Source organism: Chelonoidis abingdonii, chromosome 10, assembly GCF_003597395.2.
Source record: "Chelonoidis abingdonii isolate Lonesome George chromosome 10, CheloAbing_2.0, whole genome shotgun sequence".
NCBI classification, from domain to species: domain Eukaryota; kingdom Metazoa; phylum Chordata; order Testudines; family Testudinidae; genus Chelonoidis; species Chelonoidis abingdonii.
In genome coordinates, this window is record NC_133778.1 from 35054304 (window position 1) to 35074881 (window position 20578).

Sequence of the window (20578 nt, forward strand, 5' to 3'; positions counted from 1 at the left end):
AATATGCCTCTGATTCTAGAATCTAATTCTGACACTACATATAAGCCAGACATTCATACATAGATGAAAGCAACTTCAAAGCCAAGACTGAAACAATGGAGGTAAGAGACAACAGCATTTGTATTGCTGAGCCCAAAGCGATACTTAATTAGTTTTTTCTCATATCTTATTTCCAAATAAAAGAAGGATTCAGTAAGAGCTGGGACTCAACCAGCAATTTTACTGCTCCTAGGGCTTAAGAAAAAAAGGAGATTTAATCTTTAATTGCAGACAAGAATATAACAGACAAAAATATCCTCCATACTTAGGAAAAGAGCACAGTCGTATACTGTCCAGTAGTATGGGGTAGGTTGTGATTAGTCCTGTTCGGGGTAAGTAAAAAAAAAAAAAAAAAAAAGAACACACAAGACTTACCCCATCATTTTCGGCACCACACAGAGGCTAGGCCGAATTACAGCTCATGTATTCTCAGTGTGTCTTGTGCTGCCTGTAGCCACAAGGATGAGCAGCAGCTCTAGCCTTTCCAACAGGGTCTGGGAAAAGGAAGGGCCTAGGCGGAGTCGCACCCTTCTGCTCCAGCTAGTGGAATTGGGCTGTCGTGGGGGTGGAGGGAGCATATGCTGCATTCTTCTAAATCTTACAGGTATAGCAGAGGCCACACTGGCCTGAGGTACTAGATGCTCCTGGAGGTGTTGAACTAAATTCTATACTGATTTATCCCTTGTCCAAGTCCTTTGGCTTCAGTGGTTTTGGACCAGATATAAGAATTATGCCTCCAGGAATGCCAGCAGGGCAGCCTTACAACGGGGCTGTAGCTTTACAGCCACATCTCACCTTATATCTAGTTTTTATATAATGATTCCAATAGTATCTAGGATGAAACACTTCTAAATATGCCGACATTTTATATATTATGAAGTCATCTAGGCTCTTAAGCAATATGAAAGTGACCAGTTTCTTCTTTAATATTAAATATGTTATAAATACAAATAAAATATTCTTCTGTATGTATTGTGCACGTGAATATGATTTGTGTTTATCTGCTTTGCACAGGTGAATACTCAGAAGGCATTTCTAAAAGTGGTAGTTAATGGTGATGTGGCTCCGAGGGATTGAAAACAATAAGTAGTTACCTAAAACCCATTTGAAGAAATGTAATTTAATGATTCTAGAAGCCAAAGAGCCAGATTCTACGCTACTGGGTAGCCAAACACTTGTCTAGCTTATTCTACTGGATATGGAACTAAAATGTTACATTAACTGTTCAATCAGGATTTTAAACACATTCTCTAAGTATTTAGAAAGATAGAAGGAAACAATAATCTAAATGGGGATGGGAGGTAGGGTGCGTGTGTGTGTATGTGTGTATATGCAATACATGCTTATGCGCACTCTCTCTCTCTGGGTGGAGTGATTATTTGAATTGAGAACCTTCCAATATTTAAATAGCTGACAGAACCTTGCCTGACAACATGCTAATAGCCCCTTGCTAGTTTCCTAGATGTTTGCAGTCAGTTTGTTATATAGTTTTGTTCCTTATTAAGAATAATGAAAATGACAAATCTAGGGAATATTTTAAATCCTGGTTAAAGCAGTACATCAGTTAGCATTTGAGGCACTGGATTTACTACTTGTTGGCTGAGGTGCTTGGCAATGGGACACGGAATCTTTCATTTCAGTCATCTGTTAAATCTAGCGATGGAAAACTGTCGTCTGATCGTGATTGGTGGCCTATGTGAAATGGGTTTTGTGTTCTCAGCCTAGTGTTCACAGCGATGCAGCATAAAAAATATCCTCACAGGTGGCCACTGTTATAGAAAGTCTGAGCAGAGAAGCCAGGGATTGAATGGGCACAGAGACTGAACAGTCCACTCACTCCTAGAAGACAGTCAGTCTCTTCAGGACAGGATGGGGAAGCTTGCGTTACTGATGCTTGTCCTATACTTTCTCTTTAGAGAAACAGAAGACTTTAATTTCCAGGATTGGCACATTTTGCCAGCACTAAATTTACATGAACACATTTAGAAAATAAAATATTAAGATGCATACTACAGGCATCAGGGTGTATAAACACAAGGCATCAGCTATTTTCTATGGATAAAACACAATGGAAATATAGTCATTGTTTTGGGTGAAGATTATTGCATGTAGTTCTATAAATATTGTTTTTAAATATTTCATGCTATTTTTTGTCACTTATCACATGCTTTTAAAGGCCTGAGCCTACAGCATACTGAGGACTTTTCTCTTTAATGGGAGTCAAGAGCACAGCACCTTTCAGAACATGCACTACACCTCATAGCATCTGGACTGTTCATACAAACAACGCAAGTGATAAACTATTCTTATATAGCCTGAATCCATGAATGGATAGCCGATAGATGTTTCATTTGTACTTTGTTAGCACCTCTACTAGCTTTTCCTATTATTGTTTGTCTATGGGGGTGTCGGGGAGAGAGAGTATACTTTATAAATATTTATTTGTGATGTTATTTCCATTGATTGGCTTTCTGCAGATATGAATGATTACTACAGCCATATTAAAATTCTGAAGTAGATGGTGAATGATCTAATATCACTTCCTTTGGTAATATTTTATAAATTCAAAAATGTTTAGAGTACCCCTTTCATAAACCTGGCCCTCTGAATGAGATTCACTTTTGGTCAATTTAAATGTTAAATATAGTTTACTTGTGTTGTGTAATTTTAAAATAGTTTTTATGGCTATATTGAAGTATATAGCCAAATATTTATTAACATTTCTTTTCCCTTTATCTCAGTGATCTAAAATTCAAAGATTTACTGCCCTGCATTTCTGGGAAATATGCCAATTACTGTCTCTGCTCTCTAGTATCAAGTGCCTGTTCATATTTTGTATATGCTTTTAGGTTTGTAAGTTATGCTAATACATACAATGCATCAATGAAGAGTTCAGTCCTGTGTTCAGCACCCCTTTAGCATCAATGATAGCTCCACACACAGAAATGATGGTAGAACAAAACCCTGGTTTTTGTATATGTAAATTGCAAGGGCCAAATTTTGAAGATAATTCTGCACCCGCAATTGGGCCCAGATTTTCAAAAGACCTCAGCATCCATCCAAATAAATGGCCAGATTTTCAAATTAGCTCAGCACATTGGGTGCTGATTTTTCTTGAAAATCTGGCCAATGGGAGCTGAGCACTTTTGAACCTCTTCTCCTTATGTAGGTGCCTAATTGAGAACTGGACTCTTGAAAAATATGATTCCAATTGTGGGTGCTGAGCACTTGAAAATCTGGCCCCAGATGCACGTCTGTTAGAAACTGAAACTCAAGAGATGGCAACCAACTCTAGTTACCTAGGAAGAAAATATCCACTGAATATGCTGCATTTCTCAGAGTTTGAGGCATATGCTTTTTTCATTTAAGTTAAGCTAACATCTATCAACCTGTTGTATTTTACTGGTTTGGGAGTATTGGACCATATCCTTCAGTCCTTTCTTAGCCAAAAAGCCATAAACTTGGGAGCAGGCCTTATGTAAGCCTGAGGATGTGATTTAGTAGTCCATTCGTGTACTGCAAAGCATTTTAAACATAGGATTAACTTTAGGCAGTACCTGAATCCCATTGCATTCAATGAGATTTACACACATAAAAGAATTTAAGTGTGTGCTTAACTGCTTTTGTGATTAGGAATGGACTTAAGCTTGCACTTAAGTGATTTGCTGGATAGGTTCTGAAAGACTGCAGCTAGTATCAATGTGGACAGCTGTGGGCCTTGTGATATAAATTACATTTTTAAAGCAATTTTTGAGAGCTTCTCTGCTGTTTAGCTGATTCCTGCTTGACTGTGATGGGAAGGTACCAAAGCAGCACTGAGTATAAAGACAAACAATATATAAATGTTTAAGAAATGTATTTTGAGCTTAAGTTGAACAGTTTTAATTTTAAATTTTTCTGGCAAAGTAACATACAAAACTGTGCTTTTATATGATCCTATAATCTGCGTCTTCTCATGCAAGTCTTCTTCTGGGCTTTTGTCTTTGTGTCTTGTATCATATCCTCTCTATATGCTTGTCTAGTAAGCCATAATATAACTAATCCTAAATGCAGAGCTGGCCTTTGAGACTCTGCTAATATTTGGGACCTAGAAATGTCAAGGCTAATCTCATATTTTAAAAAATTAAGTATCTAACTCTTTTCCATGCAAAAGTATTCTTGTAAATACAAACTGGCAGTCACACTGCTGTCAACTGATCAATAGAGTTGAAAGTTTCTCAATGTAGTTTTTCCCCCCCTGATGACAGCAGTTTTATTCATGTAGCTCTGACACCCCAGAGGTAGCTTATGACACCTATACTGCCTAGGCTACTGCTGATGATATTAAGGCCACCTCAGTCCACCACCCCACCCCAAGGGGCTGGATGGTGCTTATAGGTGTACTTTCTTCTCTGCTCAGCAGCTCAGCACAAGAGGCAGTAAGTTCTAACAAACTAACCATATGATGCAGCAAATTCCTACAATCTCCTGCAGCAGACTCCTAGATTCTTATTGGCTCTCACAAACACCCTCTGCAGCTTCAGTCAAGTCACTTGATCTCTCTACTTTGGGACCCCTACCTGTAAAATGAAACAACAATACCTACTGACCAGTCTCAGAGGAGGCCTGGATGATTGACTAATGGGTGTGTCACGGACTCACAGATCATGCCCACACTTGGCCCTGTGCGGTCCGTGAGGGGTGCCCCTTTCAGCGAGACAGCCCTTCTCGGGGGTCCACTCTCTCTCGGGGTCAGGCCCCTCCACCTCCTGGAGCCGCACCTCTCTGAGCCTTAGCACGTCTGTCTCTGCCGTGGGCCCCCTCCGGGAGTCCACGCACTCTGGACCCCCTGGGCCTCTTCACCCCCAAAGGGGCTGATGCAACCCTGTTCTCTAGACCAGAGTGACTCTCAGCCAGCATAAAACAGGAGGGTTTATTGAGAGTTGAACACAGCACAGGAAACTCTCAGGGCCTCAGGCCTGGCCTCTCACAATAACAGCACATCCCAGTCTCCCTGCATCCAGGTGGGCTCTGCCTGCTTCCCCTCACCAGCCCGAGCCCCCCTGCTTCCCAGCTGGGTCTCTGATATCCCCGGCCTCAAGCCCCGCCTCAGTCCATTGTCTTCTCTCCAGGTAAACAGGGTCGTAAACAGGAAGGCCTGAGTCCCCTTTCCTCGCAGCTCTCCTCTGGCTGGAACCGGCTGGTCAGGTCACCGGGGTCCTCTCTCTGCCGGCCATTGTCCTCCCACTGGCCAGAACCGGTTGTGTCTCCTGGGCTGGGGTCCCTCTCCGGTCCTCTGTAACAACAAACTCCCTCTCCCCTCACCTCGTTAAACCAGTAACACCCAGGTACATTGAGTCCCACCCCCTGTGCATGCAAACCCTGGAAAAGACAAAAAACCCCAAGAAAACCCCCACTTCGTCACATCTCTTCCCCCTTCGTAGCTGAACGGAGCAGGGTCACTTAGCCAGTGACCTGGGGAAGTTCAGGGCCCCCGCCCCGTGATAAAGCATCAGCTACAACATTGGCACTCCCCCTCACATGAACCACCTCCATGTCATACCCCTGGAGGAGCAGGCTCCATCTCAGCAGCTTGGCATTAGCCCCTTTCATTTGATGTAGCCACGTCAGGGGCGAATGGTCCGTGTACACGGTGAAGCGCCGCCCAAATAGATATGGCTGCAGTTTTTGGAGGGCCCACACCATGGCCAGGCATTCCTTCTCGATGGCCGCATAGTGCTGCTCCCGGGGCAGCAGCTTCTTGCTCAGGTACACAATGGGGTGTCTCTCCCCCTTAGTATCAGTTTGCATCAGCACTGCCCCCAGCCTTGTGTCCGAGGCATCGGTGAACACCAGGAAGGGTTTATTAAAATCCGGGTTTACCAGCACCGGGCCCTGGATAAGTGCCCCCTTCAGGGCACAGAGAGCCCTCTGGAACTGCTCAGTCCAGACCACCTTGTCTGGCTTTCCCTTCCTACACAGCTCCGTGAGGGGAGCCGCCAGGGAGCTAAAGTGGGGCACAAACCTCTGGTAGTACCCCGCCATCCCAATGAAAGCCTGGATCTGCTTCTTAGTCTGGGGAGCGGGCCAGTCCTGGATCGCCTCCACCTTGGCTGGCTCTGGCTTCAGGTGGCCGCCCCCCACCTTGGCCCAGGTGTGACACCTCGGCCATCGCCACCTTGCACTTTCCAGCTTTTATAGTCAGTCCTGCATCCTGGAGGCGACCCAGCACCCTCTTCACCTGGGACATATGTTCTTCCCAGGTCTGGCTAAAGACACAGATATCGTCAATGTATGCCAAAGCAAAGTCCTCCATCCCCCTTAGCAACTGATCCACTAGGCATTGGAAGGTGGCAGGTGCCCCCTTGAGACCAAAAGGCAGGACCAGGAACTCGAAGAGCCCTATTGGGGTGGTGAAGGCAGATTTCACCCGGGCCTCCGAGTCCAAAGGCACCTACCAGTCGCCTTTGGTAAGATCCATGGTAGTGAGGTACCGGGCACCCCCCAACTTGTCTAGGATCTCATCGGTCCTAGGCATGGGGTAGGCATCGGACACTGTGATGGCATTGAGCTTCCGATAGTCCACACAGAACCGGATTGACCCATCCTTCTTGGGGACCAGCACCACCAGCGAGGCCCAGGGGCTCGTGGATGGCTGGATCACCCCTAAAGCCAGCACATCCCCGACCTCTCTCTCTAGATTCTGGGCTGTTTTCCCAGTGACCCTGAATGGGGAACACCTGATGGGAGAGTTGGTTCCCGTCTCCACCCGGTGGACAGCCAGGTTAGTGAGCCCAGGCCGGTTGGAAAACAGCTGCCGGTATGAATGCAGCACCTCTCTGATCTCTGCCTGCTGGGCAGGGGTTAGCTGGTCAGAGAGGGGAATTGCTTTCAGAGGGGAGTTAGCCTCTGCCTCAGGGAGGAGTCCTACCAGGGGGTCCTCTCCCTTCTCCTTCCACTGCCCACACACAGCCAGCACCAACTTCTCCCTGTCCCAGTACGGTTTCATCATGTTGACATGATACACCCGGTGGCTGTGTGCCTGGTTGGACAGTTCCACCACATAGTTCACCTCGTTTACCTGTCTGATGACCTTGAAGGGGCCATCCCAGGCAGCTTGCACCCTGTTCTTCCTTACGGGGATGAGGAGCATCACCTGGTCCCCGGTAGCATAGGAGCGGGCCTGAGCTGAGCGGTCGTACCAGACTTTCTGCTTCCTCTGGGCCCTTGCTAGGTTTCCCCTGGCCAAGCCCCTGAGCTCCACGAGCTTTTCCCGGAAAGCCAGTACATACTCCACCACTGATTCCCCATCGGGAGAGGCCTTCCCCTCCCACTCAGCCCTCATCAAGTCCAGGGGTCCCCTTACCTTCCTCCCGTACAGCAACTCGAACGGGGAGAATCCTGTGGATTCCTGGGGCACTTCCCTATATGCAAACAGCAGGTGGGGTAAATACTTGTCCCAGTCCTGTGGATGCTGGTCCATAAAGGTTTTCAGCATCCTCTTTAGGGTCCCATTGAATCTCTCCACCAGCCTGTTGGACTGAGGGTGGTAGGCTGAGGCCCAGGTGTGTTGGACCCCACACTTCTCCCACAAGCACTGGAGCAGAGTTGACATGAAGTTAGACCCCTGGTCTGTAGGGACCTCCTTGGGGAACCCCACTCTGCTGAAGATGGTCAGCAGTGCGTCTGCCACGGTGTCTGCCTCGATAGACGAGAAGGCTACCGCCTTGGGGTAGCATGTAGTGAAATCCACTACCACCAGGATGTATTTCTTCCCTGCCCGGGTCACCCTGCTGAGGGGTCCCACTATGTCCACGGCCACCTTCTGGAAAGGCTCCTCTATGATGGGCAAAGGTCTCAGTGGTGCTTTACCTTTGTCCCGGGCCTTCCCCACCCTCTGGCAGGAGTCACAGGACCTGCAATACTGTCGGACAGTGTCAAAGACCCCAGGCCAGTAAAAGTGCTGCAGCAGCCTTTGCCTGGTGCGCCGGATGCCCTGATGCCCTGACAGGGGAATATCGTGGGCCAAGTACAACAATCTGCGGCGGTACCTCTGGGGAACCACCAATTGCCTCCCACCTGTCCAAGGTTCAGTGTGCCCTGAACCAGCCCATTCCCGGTACAGGACTCCCTTCTCCCACAGGAATAGCTCCCGGCGGTCCTCCCCCTGGGACCCTGCCCTGCCATGGCCTGCCAGGGCCCTCAGTTTCTCCAAGGAGGGATCCAGCTGCAGCTCCATTTGGAATTCAGCGGTCGGGTTTGAGGATACAGCCCTGGTTGGTGATGCCTCAGTTTCCCCATCCTGGGACAGAGGCGCCGGCCCAGTCCTGTCGAGCCCTACTCTCGGCCCTTCGGGCCCCCTCCTCGGGAGGTCACTCGACCCTCGCTGGCTCTGGCTCCGGGTAAGGACCAGGGCGCTCTGAGTGCCATCCGGCCAGTTCTCCAAGTCATTACCCATTAGCAACTCGGTAGGCAATCGATCGTGCACCCCGACCTCTTTGGGTCCCTCCTGAGCCCCCCATTTCAGGTGTATCCTCGCTACAGGCACCTTGACGGGGGGCCCGAACACTCCCCTCAGGGTCATGTAGGCATCGGGCACTAGCTGGTCTGGGTCCACCACCTTGGACCGCGCCAGCGTCACCTCAGCGCCCGTGTCCCAGAACCCCTGGACACTCCTTCCCCCCACCTCAATGGGGATGATGTGGAGATTGTCCCCCAGGGCCTGTCCCACACTCACCCGGCGGATGGAGTACGGCCGCTTTGGACCCGGGGCCCCACCTTCCCCTGCTGGCCTGGTCTGGCGGTCCCCTCCCCCTGGAGCAGCCCTCTCGACTGCGGCCCTCTGGCCCGGCAGTGGCCCCTCGTGGTGGGCTTCCACCCAGTTAACACCCCTCGGGTGCTGCTTGGCTGCCATTTCCTTCATCTTCAGGCACTGGGCCACCTTGTGCCCCTTTTGGCCACAGTAATTACATTTCAGGTCCCTCAAGTCCCATGCGGGGGGTCGGCCCGCCACGGCATTCCCAGCCACCCCTGAGTTGGGCTTCCTGGAGTCCCACCTTTGAGAGGTCTCTGGGTGACTCCCCTTCTGAGGCCCCGCTGTGGGCCTTCCTCCTGCCCCTGATCTGCTGTCCACAAACTCATCTGCCAGTGCCCCTGCACTGCGCAAATCCTTGGGCTTCCGGTCCACTAGCCACATTTTAAGGTCTGGAGGGCAGATGTCATACAGCTGCTCCAACCCCACCAGGTTATACACGTCCTCTGTGGTGGTGGCCCCTGCACCCTTCCCCCACTTGCGGAGATATTCCCCCAGCAGGTTGGCAACCTCCTTGTAAGTGACACCTGAGGTCTTGCGCACACCCCGGAATCGTTTCCTGTATGCCTCGGGGGTCAATTCAAACTTCAGCAGCAAAGCCTGTTTGAACAGGTCATAGTCCCCCGTCTCAACACCATCCATTTGGCTGAACGCCTCTATGGCCTTGGGACCCAGCAGGGGGGTCAGACAGCGCAGCCTGTCTGTGGGGTCAATCTGGTTCAGATCACAAGCCTTCTCAAAGGCTGTGAGATAGGCATCAATATCCCCCCCCTCCTTGAACTGGGGCAGCAGTTTGGTGTCCAGAGTCCCCACACCACTGGTGTCTCGGGGCCCTTCCCCACTTACCCCCCGGCAGGCCCTCTTGGCCCGCCGCTCCTCCATCGCCAACTCGTGTTTTCTCTGTTCTACACGGTCCTCTCGTTCTCTCTCTCTGTCCACCAGCCTTCGTTCCTCCAGCGCCAGCTCCTTCGCTTTCAGCTCCAGCTCTAGTTTCCGCAGCTCCTCAAGGGAGGAACTTGACTGGGGTCTCCCTGTGCTGACTGGGGAGTCGGGTCTGACACCCTCCCGGTCGCTACACAGACTGCCCCCACAGCTACTCCCCAGCTCACCGGGCACCCCGGGAGCCCCCCTGGGGTCAGGAGCCTGTTCCTCAGACTGGTCATTCTCTACAAGCTGAGCAATCAGCCGCTCCTTAGGGAGCCTCCCCACACTCAGCCCCCTCTCCCTGCACATACGTGCCAGGTCGCTCTTACGGAGCTGGTTATAGGCCATTTCCAGGCTGGTTCCGTTCAATACCCTCGTTCTATCGCTGGCAGCCACTCACTGCAAAGCGCCTGCGCCCGCAGCCAAACGTCTACAGGGTGCATCCACGAACCATCCTCTGCTACCACGGTGTCACGGACTCACAGATCGTGCCCACACTTGGCCCTGTGCGGTCCGTGGGGGGTGCCCCTTTCAGTGAGACAGCCCTTCTCGGGGGTCCACTCTCTCTCGGGGTCAGGCCCCTCCACCTCCTGGAGCCGCACCTCTCTGAGCCTTAGCACGTCTGTCTCTGCCGTGGGCCCCCTCCGGGAGTCCACGCACTCTGGACCCCCTGGGCCTCTTCACCCCCAAAGGGGCTGATGCAACCCTGTTCTCTAGACCAGAGTGACTCTCAGCCAGCATAAAACAGGAGGGTTTATTGAGAGTTGAACACAGCACAGGAAACTCTCAGGGCCTCAGGCCTGGCCTCTCACAATAACAGCACATCCCAGTCTCCCTGCATCCAGGTGGGCTCTGCCTGCTTCCCCTCGCCAGCCCGAGCCCCCCTGCTTTCCAGCTGGGTCTCTGATATCCCCGGCCTCAAGCCCCGCCTCAGTCCATTGTCTTCTCTCCAGGTAAACAGGGTCGTAAACAGGAAGGCCTGAGTCCCCTCTCCTCGCAGCTCTCCTCTGGCTGGAACCGGCTGGTCAGGTCACCGGGGGCCTCTCTCTGCCGGCCATTGTCCTCCCACTGGCCAGAACCGGTTGTGTCTCCTGGGCTGGGGTCCCTCTCCGGTCCTCTGTAACAACAAACTCCCTCTCCCCTCACCTCGTTAAACCAGTAACACCCAGGTACATTGAGTCCCACCCCCTGTGCATGCAAACTCTGGAAAAGACAAAAAACCTCAAGAAAACCCCCACTTCGTCACAGGGTGTAAAATGATACATAAGAGAATTGAATTAAAACCCTTAGGGCCCCCAGTTTATACCAGGAATTATGCCTTGAATAATCTTATCTAAATATTGGCAGCTATGCACTGACCCCCTATAGTGAGTAAAGCACTATATTCAACTTGTATAACTGAAATGAGGGAAGTGGATCTCAAGATTATGGTGGAACTTCAGGGCTATCCTCCCCAGTGAAATTATTTTGAAAATTCCTCCTATTTGATGCAATTTGGGCCATTCCAAAGAAAAACAAAGTGCTCTTCAGAAATATTTTTATGATCTCAGGGTTAAGTCTCTGGTAATGATAATTTAGCAGTTTCCCAAGAGCCCAGGAAATCACCCCCAAAATCAATTAAGTTTGATGGCAAAAATTTTGCAAGTGTTCTTGAGATTTCCCCCTCTAGGACATCACTGCCCTGTGTATATTCCCTATGTGATTTGATATGTATAAAATCTTACAATACACATTTGTTTCTTTTAGAAGATAAAGGGAAAGCGAAAACCAGTGGTTCTAGCCAGCCTTCAAATACTGAAGTGGGCCTGTTCCTTCCCAAACCTGGAGCTATAACATTAGCACCTATAACATCGACATCATCCTCTAAGAGCACAAATGGAGCAACAAGCGCAGTTTCTGAATCCGAAGAGGAAAAAGCCAAAAAACTTCTTTACTGTTCATTATGCAAAGTGGCTGTGAACTCCCTATCACAGCTAGAAGCACACAACACAGGTGAGTTCCTACAACACATAAGTATGTGACTGTGTGTCATTTAAAAAAAACAAAACACTATAGAGTTAAAATCCTTTATATTCTCAGGCACAAGAACTTTTAAATATCTATTTTTGAAGATATCCTTTACACAATCCCCTGTTGTCTAGACCAATGATTTCACCAAACTTCCTACAGCCCATGATTTCTAACTGTACTTTGTCCTGACTCCAGAGGTGCTTCCAACTAACATGAAGTTTTCAACTTCATTGTAAATTCTGTACTTCTTCACATTCCAATATATAATATATTTATTCTTATCATGCCTAGTTTTTATGCAATAACTTGAGGATTTACTTTTTAGATTTGATGTCATAGAGGCTTTGAACAATTGAGAGAAGATGCTTATAAAGTATATGTTGCCTTTAAATCTATCTTTCCTTACCTCAAAAGAAATATTAAGTCCAGGAATCCCTTCCTTTGTAGCTCTTTGAGAGAGGAAGGAAGGAACATCTATCCTCCCTCTTCCCACATAAAATTGGATAGATGGGAACAAACTCCAAAAGACTTCTGTGGTGCACCTTTGCTTGGCATCCTCTTTCCTGGACTGCAGGTCTCGAGAGGGTCAGGACCCCAACAATCACATTGATTTATTCCAGAGACGTACATCATTAAGACCAGGATTTCTTGTGGATCCTCATTCTTCATGGATTCCTACACTTAAAGCCAGGGGTGAAATCCTGGCCCTTTTGAAGTCAATGGCAAAAGTTTCATTGAGTTAGTGGAACTAAGATTTCACCCAGGATCTCTTCCTCCATACTCCTCACACTGCACTAAAGGCAACACAAATTAGCTTCCATCCATATTTTTTTTTTGGTTTACAGGCCGCAGGTCTCTAACTCCTTCACTGAGGAGCCACTGAATAGGAAGAGGTAGCTAGTGCTGCTTTAAACAGGATTACCCAATTCCTGTTCATATGCAGATTTTAGTATCCTCCTTGGCCACACCTAATGTGACCAGATGTCCCGATTTTGGGGTCTTTTTCTTATATAGACTCCTATTACGCCCCACCCCTGTCCTGATTTTTCACACTTGCTGTCTGGTCACCCTAGCCCAAAGGTGAAAGTAAGCTGGTATGATCCAGCTTCTCCGGCAGTGATTTAAAGGGCCCAGGGTTCCAGCTGCTGCGGGAAGCCCCAGCCCTTTAAATCACCACTGGAGCTCTGGCAGCTGGGTTTGGACAAGGATTTAAAGGGCCTGGAGCTCCAGCCCCTGCGGGGAGCCCAAGGCCCTTTAAAGCACCTCCCAAGCCCCGCTGCCGGAGCTCCAGCGGCACTTTAAAGGGCCCAGAGCTCCCCGCAGTGGCTGGAGCACCCGGCCCTTTAAATCCCCAACTGAGCCCAGCTGCCAGAGCTCCAGGGCCCCGGCAGTCAGGCTCCAGAGGGGATTTAAAGGGTCCGGGGCTCCCTGCAGCGGTTGGAGCTCTGGGCCCTTTAAATCAACACTGGAGCCCTGCCACCCCGGGGTAGCAGCAGCAGGGCTCCCGCAATGATTTAAAGGGCCCAGAGTGCCATGGCGGCCGGAGCCCCAGGGCGTTTAATTCACCCCGGGACTCCCAACCACCTCTGCAGCTGGTAGCTCCGGGGTGATTTAAAGGCCCTTGGAGCTCCCAGCCACAGGTCTCACCTCTTCTGGTTGAAGCTACACACCCTGATCAGGACTCCCACGTATCAGTAAGTCCTTTAGGTTACCTTTACCCCTGTCCTAGCCAAACCCCCTTATTCCCACATGAGCCAGTTGCAGAATGGAAAATGGCAATAACCTGGATCATGAGATGGAGAGGGAAATATTCCAATGTGTCCCTATTTCCTTTCTGCACAAACCCTCAGACTTCTTTATGGTTTGCTCTCCTCTGCACCATGGCATGGTGAAGTGTGTAGTATAGTAATCAAAGTCAAGATAATGCATAATCTAAACACGTGTGTGGAGTATTTGACCATTCTAGTTCCTAAACAGTCATTTCATGTTATGGAAAATCTAAAAGGGGATGGAAACTGCAGCAATTCTCTATAATAAGTTTATTGTGATTTGCAGCTTAAGAAAAAACATTCCATCTTTGTTAATCCTTATGCATCTAATTGTCCATTAGGTTCCAAACACAAGACAATGGTGGAAGCTCGGAATGGTGCAGGTCCAATTAAATCTTATCCTAGACTTGGATCCAGGTTGAAGATTCAGAATGGCAGTAAGGGCTCAGGACTGCAGAACAAGACATTTCATTGTGAAATCTGTGATGTCCATGTCAATTCAGAAATTCAGCTTAAACAGGTACCTCAAATACCTCGGAAACTTTTGCCTGAGTGCTAATGCTTTGTGCCTTTGCAGCTTGGATCACAGTATCCTGTGTATTTGATTAATTTTTAGTTCATGTGATTTACTCCAAACTGTTGGGCTTTATTTAGCAAGACAGAGCTACTTAGATCATTGCTGCATCCCTTAAGCCTTAATTGTCTCACAGCGTCTTCAATAGGGGACTTGGTACATGCAGCTGAAAAATCAATTCCAAAAAGAATAAAACCATGAGATCGCTAAACTGCTTCTTAATGTGTTCTTTTTTTATTTCAGCACATTTCCAGCAGAAGGCATAAGGACAGAGTGGCAGGGAAGCCTATGAAACCTAAATATAGCCCTTACAACAAACTTCAGCGCAGCCCAAGTATTTTAGCAGTAAGTACTGTTACTATGCAGCATCACTGCTGTATATGTGAGCTTGTGACCTTGGGACTCCCACTGCAGAGACTAGGAGTATGACGGGGTAGAAAGCTTGTGAGTATCTCCCCCTGCAGGCTGAATCTGTATTAGCATCGGATTTGAAGATGGTTATGTATTCTGTCTGCTTGCTCAAAGGTGAAATAGCACTCCAGAGTTATTTACTGCTAGGAGGGAGGGAATAAACAGTGGGCTGTGGAATGGATTGTGTATCTAGTGGAAAGATGTGAACTCTTCTGTTTTTAGTACACTCTCTCTACAATCACCCCGGAACTACCAGCTGCAGAGGTGGTTGGGAGTCCCGGGGCGAATTAAACGCCCTGGACCTCCGGCCGCCATGGCACTCCGGGCTCTTTAAATCATTGCGGGAGCCCTGCTGCTGCTATCCCGGGGCGGCAGGGCTCCAGTGATGATAAGGGGCACACACTGCCAGTGTGAGCATTTAAGAAAACACGATGATATGAGGGATGTAGCCTGGGAGAAGAGCTTAAGATGTAAAGCTAAAAACATACTGACTTATCCCGTACAAACAGCAAAGTAAAGTGTGTGCTGTATTAGGCTGGTGTGGGAGAGTTGTGAGGAATTTAGGAGCATTAATTGCTTATCATCAAGTCATTTATTACTGGACGACTAGATCACTATTTCCTGCCTTGGTCGCCAAAAATCCTCAACCCTTTCTTCCCCTTTCTCTGGGGTTCCTCCCCACCAGCATCGCCCATAATACTTGCTAGTTTCTCTAGCCTAGGGGCTGATTCTAGCTCAGGAAGAGTTGCATGCTCTCTGCTCACTAGTTAAGTCACCCTGCGATGGTCGCTGTACTGGATTCATTAGAGAGCAGTGTGCACAGCCCATACAACAAAAGTGCTTTTGTGTGTTGGAATTAGAGATGCAAATACTCACGTCCAAAAGTGAGACACTATCCAAAAAGCATATGAAACCCTGCAGAAGTTGAAGTATTAATGTTCCTTTGTAATCATATAGTCTAATGAAAATGCTTCAGGTTTTCTCTAACACTCCCCATTCACTAGCTTTGGGTCACACTAATCTTTCTCACTTCTGGAAAGCATTATATTTTTATCTCTTGGGTTTAATACCGATGGTAATAGAGCCAAAATATAAGTCTCTCTCCTCCCACCCACAAATACTTAACCTTGAAACACACCAACCCACAAGTGGAGTTACACTGTATATATTTCATGGGTAATTTTACAGTACTCACACCAGATTTGTTGAGGATCTCAAATTGACCCATCTTTTTTTTTTTTTTTTTAAATGATTGGGTTTTTTAAAAAAAATTAGTCTTGGAGACTAGAAAATATGCTGAAAGTAACAAGTGTGCATTAGCAGAGAAAGAACTAGATGAACTGATGGGTGTTTCCCATCTCTGACTTTTGCATTTTTCTACAGCTCATTTTTATAAGTGAAAAGAAATGAGGAAAATGTACCTTTCTATTTTGTAGAGTCCTGTCAAAGTCATGATCTTGACCCTTTTTTCCCAATCTTGAGTTTCCTGATGGTGGTTGTTATAATTTACAAATATTCACTCTTGTAAATTACCTCTAACCTCCACATACTGGAGCACCCACATCTACTCCATGTGGATTTGTGTGTACTTAAATGTGCAGTTCGTTTGTTTAAATTGTCCTGTGTGTAAGAAGACAGCATGGATACAATTTTCAAAATTGCCGAGACAAGGTTTCCCATTCAGTAGATGCAATTTGCACCTGCATTTTTACACCAGCAAAATTAATTGCAGGTGGATATTGGAGTACTTGTTCTTGTACTTTCCTGATTTGCACATGTAGTCAACCAGTTAACATTACAAGCACTGACATTTTCACCTACAGTTCAGGTGCAGGTGTGAAAATGCCAGTGCAAATTTTGCAGTTGAACATGTGGTCTAATATCTCTTCTGTAAAGCAGCCTGTGTTCATTTGCCTTTTTGGCTACAAGCAAACATCTCAAACAGCTGCTACTAGAAATGGTTAAAATTAGAGCAAAGGAAATACAGTAATTATAAATCAGGTGTGAAGTACTAAGAAGCAATTGAAAACAGATTTTATTCATGCTATCCAGAAAGATGATAAGCTTAAAAGCTTAATGAACATTTTGCCAGGTTTAATATTTTTACTCATTTTTAAAATGGTGGCGGGAACAGTATTTACATTTCTTTTTTTTTCTTTTTTTCAGGCAAAACTTGCATTCCAAAAAGAGATGATTAAGCCCTTAGCACCTGCTTTCCTTTCATCTTCTCTTGCTGCGGCTGCAGCTGTATCATCTGCTCTGTCCCTCCCTCCCCGTCCGACTGCCTCTTTGTTCCAGGCACCTGCAATCCCACCAGCTCTCCTAAGGCCAGGCCACGGTCCCATACGTGCAACTCCTGCATCGATCCTTTTTGCACCATACTAATTTTGTAGTGATAATAAGATAACTATGGCCAGTAGAAGGGGGGAAAAGAAAGCAAAGCAAACAAGGATTTTATTTTAAAATGTCTTTCTCTTTTATAATGTCATGCAGTGTGGCACCCCAGCACTCCAAGTCACAGAATTTTTCATGGACAGGTACTGTATTCTAGAAGCCTAGACAATGTCTCTGTCTCTCTCTCGCTCTTTAAATTCAAATAGTTTTTCTGAGAATGGTTTACCAAAAGCTTAATGGCTCATAAAAAGCTAGCATCAAGATTCATTCATCTGTTTGTTGGTTGGGGTTTTTTAAATATGTATATCATGCACCTTGTAAACAAGGAACACAGAATATTTCCTGACTGACTTGAAAACTAGGGTCTTCCTCGCTCACACATGTAAATAGGTCTCTGGAATCCAACTGGGTATATTCTAGTGTGAAAAAAGGTAGATTAACCAAGTGCTTAATTGTGGATAACATCTTAATAACTGACTGCATCCTTTTCTTTTCAGTGTGCTCTTGTTGACAGGAATTGTGTACTGTTTTAGACTGCAGTACTGGTGTATCTTGTGTAGTCCTCGAGATGTATTGCCTGTCTCAGTTAGACATTTTTAGTTGCTGTGCAAATGTTTGGAAGCAATGCAGCTTTGAAGCTTTTTTTTATTAATGTATTTCTCTTGTTTCACATTTTAGTTAGATTAAAAATAGAAAGCCATATAACATATAGTTACGATTACTACTTGTTTACTATTTTCATTTTAACTTATTTTGTAGTTTCCTCACTGGTGTTGCTAAGCAATGTTTAACATTAAAGAAAAAGCAAGCTTTTTAATTGCACATTACCACAGCTCACATGCATTGTTCAAGAAGACAATGGGTCATGTATTTATACGTAAATATCCTTTCTCTTCATTTCTAAACTTGTTTCCTTTGTAACGATGCTGCATAATGTTGTGGCTCCCTAATGCAATAATGTACAGAACATACAATATTTATAATTGACTGACTGTCTTTTCTGTTTACTGACTATATTGAAGTTCTGCCCTTCCTCGTCTCTTGTCCCTACCCCCTTTTATAAAAGTAATATCAATATGCAGTACTCAGACTGAAGTCTTTGTGCGATATTGAGGGCAACAAGTATAATGAAGGAATAAAATAGAGTTAACTCTTTTAGAACATCTTTATCTGCAATCCATAAATAGTAAAATCTCTGTGTATTTTTTTAAATGTATCTTTTCAATAAAACAATATGAAAAAATAGAAGCGCTTCTTGTGTTTGGGGTATTTTTTAATGGGCAAAAAAAATTGCATGGAACAAATAGAGCCACTAAGGCAGTGGTTCTCAACCTTTCCAGACTACTCATCACCTTTCAGGAGTCTGATTTGTCTTGTGTACCCGAAGTTTGACCTCACTTAAAAACTACTTGCTTACAAAATCAGACCTCAAAATACAAAAATATCACAGCACCCTATTACTGAACAATTGCTACTTTGTCATTGTTACCATATCATTATAAAATAAATCAACTGAAATAGAAATATTGTACTTACATTTCAGTGTCTAGTGTATAGAGAGCAGTATAAAGTCATTGTCTGTATGAAATTTTAACTTGTACAGACTTCACTAGTGCTTTTTATGTAGCCTGTTGTAAAAATAGGCAAATATCTAAATGAGTTGATGTACCCTCTGAAGGACACCTCTGCGTACCCCCAACGGTATGTGTACCCCTGGTGGAGAACCAGTGAGCTCAGGGAATCTCTAGTCCAGTAGACAGCAATATCCCACAGTATAATTATAGTACCTGTAATACTTTCCTAAAAACTGCCAACATTTCTCTCCTACATTTTTTTTTGTTTTTGTAGCTCATCTTAAAATATTCAACCTTTTGGCAAACTCAAGGAAAAAGTGCTGAACCAGATGAATGTATAAGATCAGAAATGAAACACCACTCTAATATGCTCCCAAATGGCCATGTATGGGATTATCATTAAAAACGCAATTGATTGTGGTTTAGACTGGAAGCAGGATATTTTGAAAACATTTCTTCTATATTAATACAAAAATGTCATTGTGAGGCAGTTAGGGTTACTACATGCACAAAATACGTCTAACACAAATCCATAAAAGCAAGGAAGTGAAAACTTAAGCCACCTAACAGTACATACTCTGTTCTCCTCTATCCCCCAGCATACACCTTACTACTACAATTACCATACACCACCGGCCATGTACCATTACCTTAACTCTGCCCCCTTGTCACCCTTCTGCTCACACCCTTTACTTCATTATTTCTGCCGCCCCCACCCCACCCAACACTAGTTTTGGATATTTGGTGTTGTGGGAGGGTAGTTTGGTAAAGCATTGTGTGAAGATGAGGGAATGATAGAAGGCTGATGGCCTTTAGGGGGTGGAGTTAAGGTTGTGGAACATGGTCTGTGGTATGCATGCACGAGCTCTCTCGCTGCATATGTGTGTTCTCTCTCTCTCTCTCTCTCTCTCTCTCTATATATATATATATGAATTTCTACATACTATGTAATAATCCTATTGAGAATAAGGGTTACAGTGTACAGACAGACGTGCTTTCGTGCACACTGATTTGGGCCTGATGCTGTAACCCATACTGAGTAAGGTCAACTCACCCAAGTAATCTCAGTGAGTACCTGCATGAAGAAGTGTTACTCAACATGAGTTAGTTCTGCTGAATCAGAACTACAGCTGGTTGTATGGGAAATGGCAGTGTTTTATGGAGTAAAACACTTACCTTTTTGCTGTCGCCTGAAAGCTCTACTTCGGGGAGTGTTATTTATTGTTCAGTTGTATGAATAGGGCTCAAATTAAATAGCTTCAGGTTAGTACAGTTTCCCAAAGTCACAAAGAAATACCTCTATGAGGTGCATATAACCCTTAACCATAGGAGGTGCTATCAAATAATAGATTTCATAGGCAATTGACAGTTTTAAGATGAGGCTTTTTCCAAAGGCATCCTAGATAGAAGAAATACTCTATAAGATGTCATCCACAGTGAAAGAATATGTAATTGCATCCATGAATGAGTGAAATCCCTTAACCCATAGAGCCCAAAGGGCTCAAACAAACAAACAGGCTCTGAGTCAAGAAACTAACGCTCCCATTCAAATTCATGTCAGAACTCGTGCACTTTTCTTTATGTACAGTGTGTGCTCCACTTTCAACTGGAGTCAAATCCATGGCACACATGGGACTGAACGTTTGAGGTAATATTTGCATGATAAATAGTAAACACTCCCATTAAGACTGCTAGTATTTTGCATTTTATAGCCAAGCTTTCAATAACAGGGATCTGATGTATCCACCCAGAACAACATTGTATTTTATCAGCTGACTTGGATTTTCCAGGATCATGTCTCCTGGGATGTAAAGTCATCACAGACAGTTGGCTATAAAGTTCACGGATTCACTAAAACAAAGTATTATCATTGAAACACCTTTTAAAATTGGCAATGTCATTAGTGTTTTAAATGGGAATGTTGAATGTTTGAACAACCAGATTATTTTTAAAGTAATAAAGCCAGATTCTTTCCAATGCCAGGGTTCCATTCAGTGCAGCAGATGGGATAGGGTGTCTTGGCACCAATTCTAAGGTCCCAGCCCAGTGCTGCTTAGAATTGTGTAAGACAGCTTTCAATTGTGCCACTAAT

General features: G+C 45.9%; 1 protein-coding gene across 2 annotated transcripts in view; it reads left to right on the forward strand.

The window, feature by feature from the left end:
* ZNF385B (zinc finger protein 385B) overlaps positions 1-18104 on the forward strand; it is a 235235-nt gene extending 217131 nt beyond the window's left edge. For both annotated transcript variants that reach the window (XM_032783818.2, XM_075070077.1), the window contains exons 5-8: positions 11501-11746; positions 13875-14053; positions 14351-14452; positions 16685-18104. In XM_032783818.2, coding sequence (XP_032639709.1) covers positions 11501-11746; positions 13875-14053; positions 14351-14452; positions 16685-16903 — 746 coding nt within the window. In that variant the 3' untranslated portion in view covers positions 16904-18104. The remainder of the gene's footprint in view (positions 1-11500; positions 11747-13874; positions 14054-14350; positions 14453-16684) is intronic.
* The last annotated feature ends 2474 nt before the right edge of the window (positions 18105-20578 follow it).